Source organism: Prionailurus viverrinus, chromosome A1 (genome assembly GCF_022837055.1).
Source record: "Prionailurus viverrinus isolate Anna chromosome A1, UM_Priviv_1.0, whole genome shotgun sequence".
Taxonomy (NCBI): domain Eukaryota; kingdom Metazoa; phylum Chordata; class Mammalia; order Carnivora; family Felidae; genus Prionailurus; species Prionailurus viverrinus.
Genome location: NC_062561.1, coordinates 229257192 through 229271460, shown reverse-complemented (window position 1 = coordinate 229271460; position 14269 = coordinate 229257192). Strand labels below are relative to the sequence as shown.

Here is a 14269-nt window from a genome sequence, read left to right as displayed (position 1 = left end):
CAGGCACCCCAGGCACCCCAAGTACTAGCCACTTTTTTTGTATTTTTACAAGAACAGGACTAGTAATAGTGGCTCACATTTACTTATTTCTTTACTCTGCACGTGTCCACTCATTTAATCTTGCCGGCAGCTGTCTGAGCTGGGCACTTAGGCCCCGTGTTACAGATGAGAAATCAGAGCCGTGGTCCCGGGTAAGTAACTTGCCTGAGGCCACAGCCTAGGAAATGTTAAGGCAGGATAGAGAGTCAAGCGATCTAGCTTCAGAAGCCACACTCTTAATTGTGCTTCCATATTACCTTAGAAGTGTTTTGTTTTAATCATCTCTTAAGCTGTTGCCGTGGAGTTATGTAGAAACACACTTACGCCCCATGCCCCAGGCCAGTTCCGAGCATTGGTTTTGATCTCCCGTCTCCTGTTCACAGTGTATGGAAGTGAAGCTGCACTCCAGTGCACGAGCACTGTTTCTGAGGACTCGGCGTGTGATACGCATGCCTCTCTCCGCATTCCGTATGTGTCTCCAGTTTTCACCCATTCACCTGCCGCCCATCACCTGGGGCTGGCTCACAGACAGGCGCACTCCAGGTGACGCCCCTTTTCCTGGTTCTCTCACACAGTGACGAGGTAGGGGCAGCTCCTGGGCAGCATGTGTATTAAGGTGGAAGGTGACAGTTGAGATTGTGAGAGAAAGGGACTGAAGAATTGAGGTTTTGTTTGTTTATCAGTTGTCCTCTGCAGTGGAATAAATGTAGTTGAACAGGCCCACCTTTTCATAGTGTTTATCGGCAGACCGGGATCAGAAGGTGGGAGGGCTGCAGGGCCACCTGTGGCTGAGAGGGTTTGGGGACCAAGTAGGAGGCAGGTTACCAGGAAGCTGCTGAACTCGTTTCAGCTAGAAAAGCCTACCTTTTAGATAACAGATTCTGTATGTTTTTGGTTAAATATTTTGACGTGCTAACATGTTTTGGTGAAATTTTGGTTTTTGCTCAGTGCAGCCTAAGTGACGCATCCCTGGTTTCGTTTACCGAATCCTGGCTCTTCACTTCATTTGAGTGGCTCGTTATGTATACCTCAGGTGATTACATTTTACAGAGCCCCGCTGATCACCTAGCGCTCTCCTACGCCGCCTGTCTTCTTGCCCTCCGAGTGGCTCCTCGAGGCCGGTCTTGGTCTGAGGATCCCTATTTAGTGATCTGGGTTTCGGAGAGATTCCGTGATGTCTTAGGTCACAGAGCCAATGCTTTGTTAGAGTATCTCTTCGATCCATAATGCTGCTGCTGTGCAATGTGACCTCTAGAACATGGAAGGTTTTTCTTAGGAGCAAATTGGGAGATTCCTCGTGGCCATCATGCCGTCACCCTTCCGTTTATAAATGCAACAACCATGTTCATGAGGGTTCAGGAGTTAGACGAGAGCAAACAGGAGCACCAACAAACCCAAAAGAGTGTGTTCGTGATTATGGGCCCTTTACAGATGGTGCAGAACGTTGGTCCGTATTTGGTGAACACTGAGTGGTATTTTTGGTGCTGAAGTACCGTGTCAGTGCGCGTGGGATTGGATCTGGAGGTCTCTTTTCCAGTGCAAGCTTAGCACCAGCGGTTGCTGTTGCCCGTGACCTGAGGGTGGGTTCGTCACGGGGGCTTCTTTTCCTTGACCTGCAAGAGCCAAGAGTTGAACCGGCTCAGCTCTGAAACAACTTTAAATTAAAATTCTGGAATCGTATGAAATTTGATAACTGACACACAAAAAAAGAAAAACCAACCTGGGTAGATACTAAGAAATAAAGTAACAGATGCTTTATTTAATGTTTTTAGTAAAATGAAATCTTAGGATCCCAGGTAGTGTGACTGACAAATAAAGTCATTGGCCTTTACTTCCCATGTTTTTTAACTGACCTGCCATGTTTAAAATACTGATCTGACAGAAGCATCTGGATACTTTGTTTCTAACTAAAGCTACATTTAACAGCAAAAGAATTCTTAGAAAGTTAGCTCGTCTTGCCATCATTAGTAAGTGGGGAATTGCTAATTAAAACCATAATGAGATGGCACTCATCTGAAATGACTAAAATGAAAAAGGCTGATCTTATCAGAAATTGGTGAGGCAGTGGAGGAACTGGAACTTTCATAGAGCGCTGGCAGGAACATGACAGGGTGCAGCCTGGGGAAACACAGTTTGGCAGTTTGTTAAAAATTTAAACCTACACCTGTCATAGCATCCAGCCACTCTACACATATATATCATTCAAAAAAAGGAAAACATAGGTGCACAGGGACTGTGCACAGACGTTCCTAAGAGTTGTGTAGTGGCCAAAAAGTGGAAACAGCTCCAGTGCCATCAAGAGCTGAGTGGCTGAACTGTGCCCCGCACCCAGGCTGGAGTACACGTCCACGGTGGAAGGTGTGGACTGTTGATACGTACAACTGTATGGATGAATGTCAAAATAATTTTGTCAAAGGAAAGCCAGACCAAAAATAGAGTCAGTCCATACTTACACACTTTTTCAAGAAAATGCAAGCTAATCTATAGTGACAGAAAGCAGATGGGTGATTGCCTGGGGCAGGAGGGCAGAGCGAGACAGAGGGGTTAGAGGGCACAGGAGGACTTGGGGTGATGGAGCTGTTCGCTGTGGACAACAGGGGTCTCTCCGTGGGTGTGTCCATATGTTAAAAACTTAAGAAATTGTATCCTGGAAATTTGTGCAGTTTATTGTATGTCAGTTACACCTCCTCATAGGGCAGTTTTCAAAAAAGATAAGCTCAGAAACAAAAGACCAAGTCCAGCATTTATTTTGGCAAGCACGGTTTTGCTACGTGTTAGCCACAAAGGCCAGCACGGCTGGTCAATGTCAGGGGAAGAGGTGATGTCTGTGACGGATGCTTGGAAGATAAGGGGGTGGGGGGGGGGGGAGGGGCAATTCTTACATCCCCGAGGAAGCAGGAAGCGTTTTCTCCTCACACAAACTGCTTCCCAGCCCCCAGGGCCTGCTTGGCCTAATTAAACATCCTTTTCAGTTTACTGACTGGCGCTCCGGAGAATCCGAGGAGGCGGTGGTGGGCTTTCCAGAGATGGGAGACGTGCTCTGCTCCCACCAGGCCTAACGGGCTTCTTGCCACCGTTGTTCCAAGTTGTCTTCACCCATCCATGTCCCCAGGCGCAGTTGTGATGGTTGTGGAATGGAGGTGTTGAAGTGTTCCCGTTGTGCACACTCCTTTCACTGAAGGACCGCGTCGCAGCCGGCTTGGCCGTGGCCCGGGATGGGCGAGGTTACCGAGCACCGGGCCTCATCCGAATCTCCCGCCAGGCGTGGTGATGACTTTATTCCACCACATCATAGGCTTCCTTCTTCTCTGAGCGATGCAGAGCAACCACATCTGAGCAGTGGTTTAATTATTAATAATGGATTGTAGTAGTGCCCTTGCTAAAAATAAAATAAAACTATCCATCTGCTAAACAAGAGTCAGAGGATGTGTGGAAGAATGCGTTATGCTTAGCAGATGTTTTGGTTGGTGGAGGGGGTGTCTCTCCTATTCCTCTGACTCTCGGACTGAGCCCAGGAAGGATCGGAAAGACTGACTTCCCTTCCCTTTCCTCTCTTTGCTTTTGTGACAGTCCCCTCCGGCTCTGTGCCTGTGTGTTTTCACCAGGCGGTGGTGGCCCGCTGATTTTTGGGGGGGGCCAGAGCCGTTCGGGCCGTGCCCCTGCCCCCTTCCCGTCCCTGGGAGCCGGCCGCCTCGCTTGCCTCCCAGCGGGGTCACTCGGGGAGGGGGCCTCTCCGGGGAGGGGGGCTCACTGCGCCCTGTCCTTCCGCAGCTGTGGACGTGGCTGGAGGAGCTGCAGAAGGAGCTTCTGGATGACGTGTATGCCGAGTCGGTGGAGGCCGTGCAGGACCTCATCAAGCGCTTTGGCCAGCAGCAGCAGACGACCCTGCAAGTGACGGTGAACGTGATCAAGGAAGGGGAGGACCTCATACAGCAGCTGAGGTGGGCTGGTCCCCTCCTCCCGCCCGCATCCCCTGGAGCTGGCCAGGGAACAATAAGCTGGAATTCCCTGTCCTGCTAGGTGGGGAGCAAATAACATGTCTGCATACAGAGGACAGTAACCTCCCTTTCTTTCTCTTTTTTGTTTTTTTCCCTCTCTGACTGGTTGTTTTTTTTTTTTAACTCAATGATTTTTCTCATCACGGCATTGACTAATAAACTTTCCCAGAACTCGGCTTTTATTAATATGTCCTGTTAACAGCTACCTGGTAACTATCGGAACTTCCTTACAAGCCGGGCTGATTTAAACCTCCCAGAACTGTGTCCTTCAGACCCTGAGTGACCTGTGTCCCCAGAGGATGGTGGGTGTCCCTGTCGCGGGAGCAGAGGCTGGGGGAGACCAGGCCCCAGGTGTCACTTTCCTCCCTGCTCTGCGGGGGCTGGAAGCAGACTTCCTTTATTGGATCCTTCAAGGACAGCTTCTCAAACCATTACTGCTAACTTCACGTGATGCTCACTTTGCCGCGAGTCAGGGGAAAGGGACTCAATAAAGGCCCGATTGATTGCATTAGAGTTTAACCCCTTGTTCCTGATGGGACTCCACCGTTTTAGCAAGCAGGGATCGTGGATTCTGTTCTCTCTACCTAAGGAGAAGAGTGGCTACAGTGAAGCGCTTCGGAAGTCACTTTCTGGAGCTACTAGGCTGCTTTGCAGGGGGACGGTGGGCGGTGCGGGGGACAGTCTTCGGTGTGGCCACAGACCTGGCGGCTGGCTCGCAGGAGGAAGCCCAGTGTTGTTGCTTCCTGCCGGCCTTCCTCCCCCTGAAGTCTGCGCGGCCGGATCCGGTGTCTGGCGATGGGAGACTTTCTCATGCCGCCCCGTCCCCTCTCCCTTCCGCAGGGACTCTGCCATTTCCAGCAACAAGACCCCCCACAACAGCTCCATCAGCCACATCGAGACGGTGCTGCAGCAGCTGGATGAGGCCCAGGCCCAGATGGAGGAGCTCTTCCAGGAGCGCAAGATCAAGCTGGAGCTCTTCCTGCAGTTGCGAGTGTTCGAGAGGGATGCCATCGATGTGAGTGCCCCCTCCTCGTCCCCCGCCGGTTCCGGCATCTTCTCCCCCTGCATTCGGGGCAGGACAGAGGAAGGAAGGCTTGCGTCTTGCCCTGCAAGCCGAGGGGGCTGTGCTGGAAGCCGCACCGTACAGCAGGACGGAGCACAGCCTGTGTGAGCGCAGCCGAGCCCGTCTGGCTGCGTCCTGGCCTGTTGGGCCCGGGGCCGGGTCCCACGCAGCCCTCCCCTTGTCTGAGGCACACACTTGAGGCCGCCACTCTCCCCTGTTCTTTCTGTCCCTCCCCTCCCTGCCCCCTGCCCCCTGCCCCCGCCTGCCTCCACCAGGAGCGAGAATAAGGCTCGTCAGTGGTGATAGCATTTGCAGAGAGCAGGAAATCCAGTCTTTTCCAAGGAGTGTGCTCAGATGATCTTTCATCCTTGCCTACAAATTGCCCCTTATCTGTGAGTTTCTTTCCTTTTACTTCAACAAAAGGCCGTTTCTTAATGTGCCAGGGAAGATCTGAGTTTTGAACCTGATGAACTGCAAGCCCAAGTAAGTATAATTGGATGATGCCGAATCTGTCTGTGAAACATGAATGAAGGAACCAAAACTCACTTGGCCCAGATGAGGCCAGTCTCCCGGTGCCTGTCAGCTTCACGTGGCTGGTGGAGCACGTTGCCCAGGCAGTCTGGAGGGCATGCCCTGCCCGCGCAAGGGCCTCGAGGGCATGCAGACCCAGACCCTAAATCCACTGGGGCAGAGGGACGGTGGGGCCTCGCGTAGACTGATTCACTTACCTCGGCTGAGGGGAGGACGCTCTGCTGAAGTGGGCTTCACCTGCGTCTCTCGGGCCTGTCTGTAGGCCCAGCTCTGCGTGTGGTACAAGGACCAGGCCAGGCCCTGTGTGAGGCCTCTCGGGGGGGGCCTTGGTTGGCCACTTGTCTAAACTTCCCTCAGTGTTTTCATTAAAGAAAGGCCTTCTCAGCTGTTCTTATCATCATCTCTGGTTCATGACAAGAGAGGAATTAAACCCTATGCACATTGTCTGGTAAAATCTGCTCTCAGTCTTGATGTTTAGAGACACATGAAGCCAGGTAGGGAAAAGGCACGCTGTCCTCAGCTCTTTAAGGACCTGCCCACGGCCTGGGCCTGCAGTCCAGCTTCCAGGTTGCTGGCGGTATGAACAGAAGACCCAGCATGGCTGTTTTCCTCTCTGATCTCTACTTCAGATGAATTGCTTTTGTAAACTTAGCTGCTTGTTGAATAGTTTCAGTTTGGAAACAGGCATTATTTGAAGTTTCTCTTCAAGACATGTTGATATTTCAAAAAAAAAAAAAAATCTCTTGGCTTCATCTGTATTATTGCTACTTTAAAGGGAAAAATTTTAATTGTATTTCCATTATCAACAAACTAGTGTTTTAATATGTAGTTCAGAAACCAGAAACCTACATTTTCTCCACACCAAAGCTACAAAGTTCCAAGTGGCCTTAATAAAGCTGGTGTGCCAGGCCAGGGGTAAGTGCTTTCCTGAGCTAAGAAAATTAAACCCACAGTGCAGTCACAGGCCAGCTACAGTGTAGTTTAAAAGCTTTTTAAAATGTCACAGCCTAAGAGCCTCTTTTCTCTGGAGTAATCCTAAAACATGAAAACCTGAGCAGTTAGGACTTCAGCTGGGATTTCCTCCCTTATCTGGGAAAATGCTCCATCTGACTGCACATGTGAGGAGTTATCTTTATGGTAGAAACTTATCTATTCCTTGGCCAATTGTTTTTTAGATGTTTATTTATTTTTGAGAGAGAGCGCGAGCGGGGGAGGGGACAGAGTATCCAAAGTGGGCTCCACACTGACAGCACAGAGCCCGATGCAGGGCTCAAACCCACAAACCGTTGAGATCATACCTGAGCTGAAGTTGGATGCTCGTCCGACTGAGCCCCCCAGGCGCCCCGGATCTAGGTTTTCTGCGCTGAGAATGTTCCTGTTTCAGCCTCTTCCTATTTCCAGGGAAAACCTGCTCGATTGCTCTGGAAACAACGGAGTCATTCCTACAGTGTCCTGTGACAGTTTGTTTATGGAACACAGTTATATGTACCATTAGGAAGAGAAGTAACACAAGTTGTTTCTCCAGAATTGGTATTCAAAAGTCATTTCCACTTTCTTGAGCTTTGTTTCTACCACCAATTTCTTGTCTTCACATGTGTGATTGACAAACTGTGACTGTAAGCCTTGGGCAGGATTGCTCCTGATGATCTTTTGATCATGGCCATCGCCGGGGTTTCTTGAAGCTTGGTGAGCGTTTTCAAATCCCGCTGGTTCTAGCACATCCATCTTTATTTACTGTCCGCTGCTTGAGTGCTGTCTGAGCCCTATCGCTGTCTCCATGAGACGTTAGCGCTAAGTCTGTACCTCACCACCACACCCAAGTCTCTCCTGCCTCAGTGTCAAAAAACAAACGTTAAGAAAGAAGATTCCCCTTAGAGGTAAAGATTAAAGGTATGGTCATCTCCTTCCTTGTTAAAAATACTTCCCCTCAGTGGCTTTTTGGCTTATGTGTAATTTAACATTATTTAAATTTATCAATTTTATAAATTAATGTAAATGCATATACTGTATGCAGACCTCTCTAATGAAAGAGTAAACCTGGAAGATTTGTGCCATAGGCATTTGGGGAAGCCTTCAGTTTTTATTACCTTTTATCTCCTCGCTGGATTCTGTGTCAACTCTCTGACATTTCTCAGATTTTCAAACTCATGTGGTTACTGCTCGTCTAGATAAAGTAAATCGGGACCCATGGGGAATGTTATTCCACTGAAGTGTATAATACAGTATTCTTTCACAAGAAGTTTTTTTCTTCCTTTCTGGATTCTGTAACTTCTCATCTTAATTTTTTAAAGTGTATTACACAAGTTTTCAAACCTGCACCAAAGTTGCAAGGATCGTACAGTGAATGCCCATGTGCCTGTCTCCCAAATGTAGCACGATTGTGTGTTCCCTGCGGCAGATCCCCCTTCTTTTGATATTGTTGTGCTGTAGTAGTTGAGAGAAAAGCTTTGTCCGCTTATCATTTCACTCCTGAAGACTCTTAAGTATCTCTCCAAAGTAAGACCTTTTCTTATATAACCAGAGTCGCACCCCCCTCCCCCACCAGAGTCCTTGCTCTCTAGGACCCTGCTTCTCTCGGACCCTCTACGGGTGGCCCCTACTGGGCATGTGGGCACTGTGCCCACATAGGATACTTAGCCTTTCTGTCCAGAATCGTCTCTTCAGCTAGCCTTCTTTTCCTCCTGCCGTGACTTGTGGAAATAACTGCGTCAGCTGAAGAAACCAGGTCCCACGTTCTGCATTCGCTTAGTGATTTCTCCTGTTTAACTAGTTTTCTTTCCCTGGTGCTCCTTATAAACTTGGAGTTTAGATGTAAAGACCTGATTGAGATTCCAGGTCTATTTCTGTGCCAGATGCTCCACAGGACCCACAGCTTCTCCTGTCAGAGGTTGGTCCTGTCTGGCCCCACTTCTGTGGGGCGCAGAGGTTGGTCTGCGGGATGAGGATGGGGCAGCCTGACCCTCCCGCTGGGTCCCCTCTTTCTTTCCATTACAGTTAACTGCACAATGATCATTGTCTGAACAGCTATTTCACTAGAATTAAAAAAATAATTAGAACAAACTTTCTAATTTTATTATTTCTGCATTTGATAACTAGATTTATCTATAAAGGATAACCTTTCTTCATTGTTATAGGCTTAAATAATTTTTTAATTACCAATTTTAGGATGAAGATTGGTCTCCTGTCAACCTCTAATCAGAAGAATTTTTCATGTGGGGTGCCTGGGTGGCTCAGTCGGTTAAGCTTCTGACTCTTGGTTTTGGCTCAGGTCATGATCTCACGGTTCATGAGTTCAACCCCCACGTTGGTCTCTGCACTGACAGCACAGAGCCTGCTTGGGATACTTCCTGCCCCTGTCCTGCTCGTGATATCTCTCTCTCTCTCTCTCTCTCGATAAATAAATACATAAATACATAAGTAAACAAACACGAAGGGGAAAAAAGTTTTTCATTTAATTTTAGGCTTTTTAACTCTTCTTTTTTTAAAAAGTACCATTAGGGGTTAATGTGTTTTTGTATGTTTGATAAACTTTGTTCAGTTGTGGTAGGTTTTTGTGTCTAACTGTCCCATCTGTGGCCCATGGAAGCCTCGACAGCTGGCTTCCATGTCCCCGGGACCCGGTCACATTCCTTTCTTCCTTACTTGGCGCAGTGAGGGGTCGCAGCACATGTTCGTTATTTTGTAAGTCTCGGTCCTAAGGAGATGCTCTCCTCTGTCAGATCATCTCAGACCTTGAGTCTTGGAATGATGAGCTTTCTCAGCAAATGAACGACTTTGACACAGAAGATCTCACAATAGCGGAACAGCGCCTGCAGCACCACGCAGACAAAGCTCTGACCATGAATAACTTAACCTTCGATGTCATCCACCAAGGGCAGGACCTTCTGCAGTATGTCAATGAAGTGCAGGCCTCTGGTAAGGAGTGCATTTCAGTCTGTGTCACTTGTGGGGTTTTTATCGTGTGTGTGTGTGTGTGTGTGTGTGTGTGTGTGTGTGTGTGATGTGTGATGTGCCATGGCTGCAAAGCATGGTCAGCCCCTGTGACGTAGATGTTCTAGGTACCTGCTCTTCGAAAGGAACGTTTTGGCTGTTTTGTGTTCACATGTGATCACCTGTGACATTATGATTAGTGTACTTAGCCCTTAATACTCTTGGCTTGTCATTTCAGGTAGCATGAACGCTAATTGTCCATGAATGAAATGTGAATCTCCAACAAATTTTTCACATTCTTTATTTTTTTCTTAGTTTATATTTTACCAGCAGATGTCACTATAGGCTCAAAAATGTAGACAGAAATGTGTAGTGTTTGAAACTTAGCAACAACCTGCATACTACATCACTCATTTTACACAAATCAGATGCTTCCTGAAGAGTAAACTGGGTGTGCAGTGATACACGACAAAAGCAAGCCAAAGTTCGCTCACTTACAAGAGTGAGGCACATGTCACCACTTAACCACTGTGGAAAGATTGACCCGAAATGGGTTTGGTTTGATTAGCCGTGCGTTGTATTTTGCTTTGGAACACAGCAGATGCGTTGTTTGAGACCCCCTCGCGTGCTTGGAGGCACACAGAAACAAACACTCCTGTGTTGGTCACGCCTTCCTTGAACTTGGCCCGACCAGCAGATTATTCGAAAGCACGGCGTCCGTCACACGGCTGAAGAATGGGTCGATGTGCCCACCGAACTCTCGGCTCTCCCTTCATGTCCACAGGCGTGGAGCTGCTTTGCGACAGAGACGTAGACATGGCCACCCGGGTCCAGGACTTGCTGGAGTTCCTTCACGAGAAGCAGCAGGAGCTGGATGTCGCGGCTGAGCAGCATCGGAAGCACCTGGAACAGTGTGTGCAACTTCGCCACCTGCAGGCCGAGGTGAAGCAGGTAAACAGAGGGCTGCGCGCGGATCCGGACCACAGCGGGCCCCTGTGCGTGGGCACTAGGTGTGTGACCACCCGGAAATTGGGGAGACTGTCCCTGTTCCGGACACAGCTGTTCTGACACATGATGTAACATACCCAGCCCCAGTACAGCCCTAGCTCGTGTGTAAGCGTTGTTCTCACACATGATGTGACACACTCCCCCAGGGCAGCCCTAGCTCATGAGTGAGTGTTGAGCCAGCGCCCGGACAGCTGTGTGTTGACTCTGTAGTGGAGAAGGCTTCCAGCCCAGCAGACGTAGCACTCGAAAGGAACATCCATTTGGCTTGTTTTGTTACTGGTAATCTCTTGCTTGAAACTCTGAGCACATAGCTTCTCAGGCTAAATAACGATATGAGTTTTCTGCCAAATAGGCTGGTATCACAGCTTATGCAGGGCTGGAGACTTCTTCTGTTACCAGCATGCTGCACTGCCATGTCTCAGATAGCATGGCAAAATAAAAATGGAGTATTTGAAAGATTGTTTTCGGCTCATAGCCATTGGGATTCTATACATACCTCCATTCAGCATGTACATGACATTTTATCTCATGAGCAGAGAAACCCCTCATGATACCACCTTCCTGGCAAGGAAGGTTATGGCCTTCCGAGATTCTGATGGAGGCTCAGAAAAGCATGTATGAGGTCGAACGGAGGGGATCAGGTGCCTCTGGAGTGTTAGCAGTTTGCGGTGTGTATGTGGGTGGCACTCACACTGAAGCAGGTGTGCTGTCAAAGTGGAAAACTAAAAGAGCACCTGTTGGTGCCCCATGTGATGAGATAAAGTATCGTGACCTGCCTTTTAAAGACCAGTTCATAGGGGTGCCTGGCTGGCTCGGTCAGAAGAGCATGTGACTTTTGATCTCAGGGTCATGAGTTTGAGCCCCATGTTGGGTGCAGATTAGTTACATAAAACTTTATTTTTTTTAAGTTTATTTATTGATTTTGAAAGAGAGGGAGCTAATGCAAGTGGGGAAGGGGTAGAGAGGGAGGGGGACAGAGAATCCCAAACAGGCTCTGCAATGTCAGCACAGAGCCGGGCACAGGGCTCAAACTCACAAACCGTGAGATCATGACCTGAGCCAAAATCAGGAGTCGGATATGGAGCCGACTGAGCCCCCCAGGCCCCTCCGGCCCCCCAAAACTTAAAAAACAATAAAGAGGGGCGCCTGGGTGGCGCAGTCGGTTAAGCGTTCGACTTCAGCCAGGTCACGATCTCGCGGTCCGGGAGTTCGAGCCCCGCGTCAGGCTCTGGGCTGACGGCTCGGAGCCTGGAGCCTGTTTCCGATTCTGTGTCTCCCTCTCTCTCTGCCCCTCCCCCGTTCATGCTCTGTCTCTCTCTGTCCCAAAAATAAATAAACGTTGAAAAAAAAAATTAAAAAAAAAAAAAAACAATAAAGACCAGTTAATAAAGTGTCCCTCTTGCTAAAAACAAAACCGTGTGTGTAAGAAATAAAGGACTAGACTATCCACTAGGAATTGCATTTGCCTATAAATATTCTCTACATTACAGGGCAGGATGTGGTCGATGGCTGGTGTTCATTTAGCAGCCATGTGGTAGGTTAGGCAGACATGCTGGCGATGGGTTGCCACATGGCTCTTGTAGCCCCAGCTCCCCTGTCCCCTTCCCAGGCAGCAGGAAGGGCAGAGCATAACAGGGAAGAAGCAGTACTTGTATCAGAAATGTGTTCACACGGCTGCCCCGAGGCTGCTTCAGTGATGTCAGTAGTGGGAGGTGCTACAGAATGTTCCTAGCCACGATGAAGCTGCATGTAGGGGTTGGGAAGCAGTTTTAGTCTAAGGCCCCCCCACCCCCCAAAGTCTAAGTTTTCTGAGTAAAGGAGAGGAGGAAAGCCAGCTGTAGGGTGGGCAGTAAGCGGTCTTTGCCACAAATAACTACCAAAATGACCCTCCACAGCTGGGGATCCTGTGCTTTGACCCTGGGCGTTACAGCACCTCTGAATTCATTCTCTGGTTAGTGGGCCATTTAATGCTGACATTAAATTAGAAAATACATTGGTGAAGTAACGTAGTTTCCTTACCAAGCAGTTTGCTAATTTTGAATGGTAATAAGGATAAAAGGAATGAAAAATACTTCCCTTGATTATCAGAGAATTATTTGTGGCCGTAGATCTGATAGGTGATTCTTAATCCGTTTTGACCTGTGGACTAACAGTAACCATCCGCTGGACGCTCTGCCTTTTCAGCTCCCGTTTGAAAGCATAATTAATTTTAAGAATTAATCTTAAAACGTGGCACTTCTGATCAGATACCTTAGAAGGACATCAGGCTGTTGGCAGGTGGGACCATAAGGAAACCCATGTTTCCCAGCTGATGGGAGCAGCCTGACCTCCTTGCTCACTTGGCTCGTGTCCTGGCTGGCCTGCAGGGGGGCCCCCAGGGGAGGGCAGAGGCTTGGAGGTCCCCGTGTCGTATTTCAGGTGCTGGGCTGGATCCGCAACGGAGAGTCGATGCTGAATGCCGGACTCATCACAGCCAGCTCCTTGCAGGAGGCAGAGCAGCTGCAGAGGGAGCACGAGCAGTTCCAGCACGCCATTGAGGTAGGGACACCGGCCCGCCGCCCGCCTCAGGACATGCATGTACGCTCCCTCGCGGGGGACTGAGCCTGAGCCAGACGGGGTTCAGCAGGACCCTAAGTGGCAGCGCTGATGCTCTACAGTTTCCTTCAGGGAAGCAAACGGGCAGGTGACTATAATGAAGGGGACGATGCGTGTGCCAGCTCGGGGACCTCACGGCGCCACCCCAGAACGCGTGGTGGCTCCCACTGTCCTCGCGCCTTGAGGGTCCCGGCAAGGTGCACCGCCCTCTGTCAGGAACACTTGGCACCCGAGAACCATGCCAGGGTCTGGGCTTGAGGGGTGTTCTGTTTTGCTGGTCTCTTAAGCACATCCCTGACCAAACAGAGCACTGTGGGCAGCTTACCCAGACCAAGTGCAAATCACAAATTCACGGTTATCCATAAACAATACTGCGCACAGAACTCTCTGACCCTGATGAAAAGCAGTGTTTCTCACCTTGATGGGGGTCGGTGCCAGGCTGGGACTTCAGCAGAATGGCTTGGCCCAGTTCCAGGTCCATTTACAATTCACTCTCACAGCATATGGATTAATTATTTGTAGAGTTTAGGGGAGAGGGGGGAGTTCATTGTGATAGGTGGTCTCAAGGTCAACTCAAGGGAAAAAGAGCATTTGCTTGCAGAAAACTTGTTTCCTGCTCTGGTTGCATACATAGCCAGAGAAGAAGGCTACAGAAAATAGCAGTAATTTATTCTCGAGACTAACTTAACTTTCAACTACTCAGTGTCAACAGACCTGTGTTAACGCTTCCTGAAGCCCAGAGTTTGGGCATCTTTTGAGAATTGTACACTGTGCCTAGTGATTTCTAATAACTGCTAACACATGTCATCGTGTCTGAGTGAAGGACAGGGCCATATTGTATGTGGTCTTTCATGGGATCATTTTGTGCCTTTTCAGGCAATCTGTAAAATTTTGCTGTTGTCTAAAACAAAACAAAACAAAACAAAACAAAAACAGTTCATGTCACAGACCCATGGACCCCTCTACCCCCCTGACTGCTACCCTGTGCAGCACTCTGGTTCGTCAGTGGGAGAACCTGGCCTGTCAGCATCTTGTGGAATCTTCTAGGAGCACACACAAGTAGGAATTCTACCGGATTTGTGATGTTATGTTGATATTTTAATAT

General features: G+C 48.9%; 1 protein-coding gene across 3 annotated transcripts in view; it reads left to right on the top strand.

The window, feature by feature from the left end:
- TRIO (trio Rho guanine nucleotide exchange factor) overlaps positions 1-14269 on the top strand; it is a 353804-nt gene that overhangs the window by 210585 nt on the left and 128950 nt on the right. For all 3 annotated transcript variants that reach the window (XM_047857219.1, XM_047857283.1, XM_047857348.1), the window contains 5 exons: positions 3811-3980; positions 4878-5052; positions 9351-9546; positions 10346-10512; positions 12988-13107. In XM_047857219.1, the coding sequence (XP_047713175.1) occupies positions 3811-3980; positions 4878-5052; positions 9351-9546; positions 10346-10512; positions 12988-13107 (828 nt within the window). The remainder of the gene's footprint in view (positions 1-3810; positions 3981-4877; positions 5053-9350; positions 9547-10345; positions 10513-12987; positions 13108-14269) is intronic.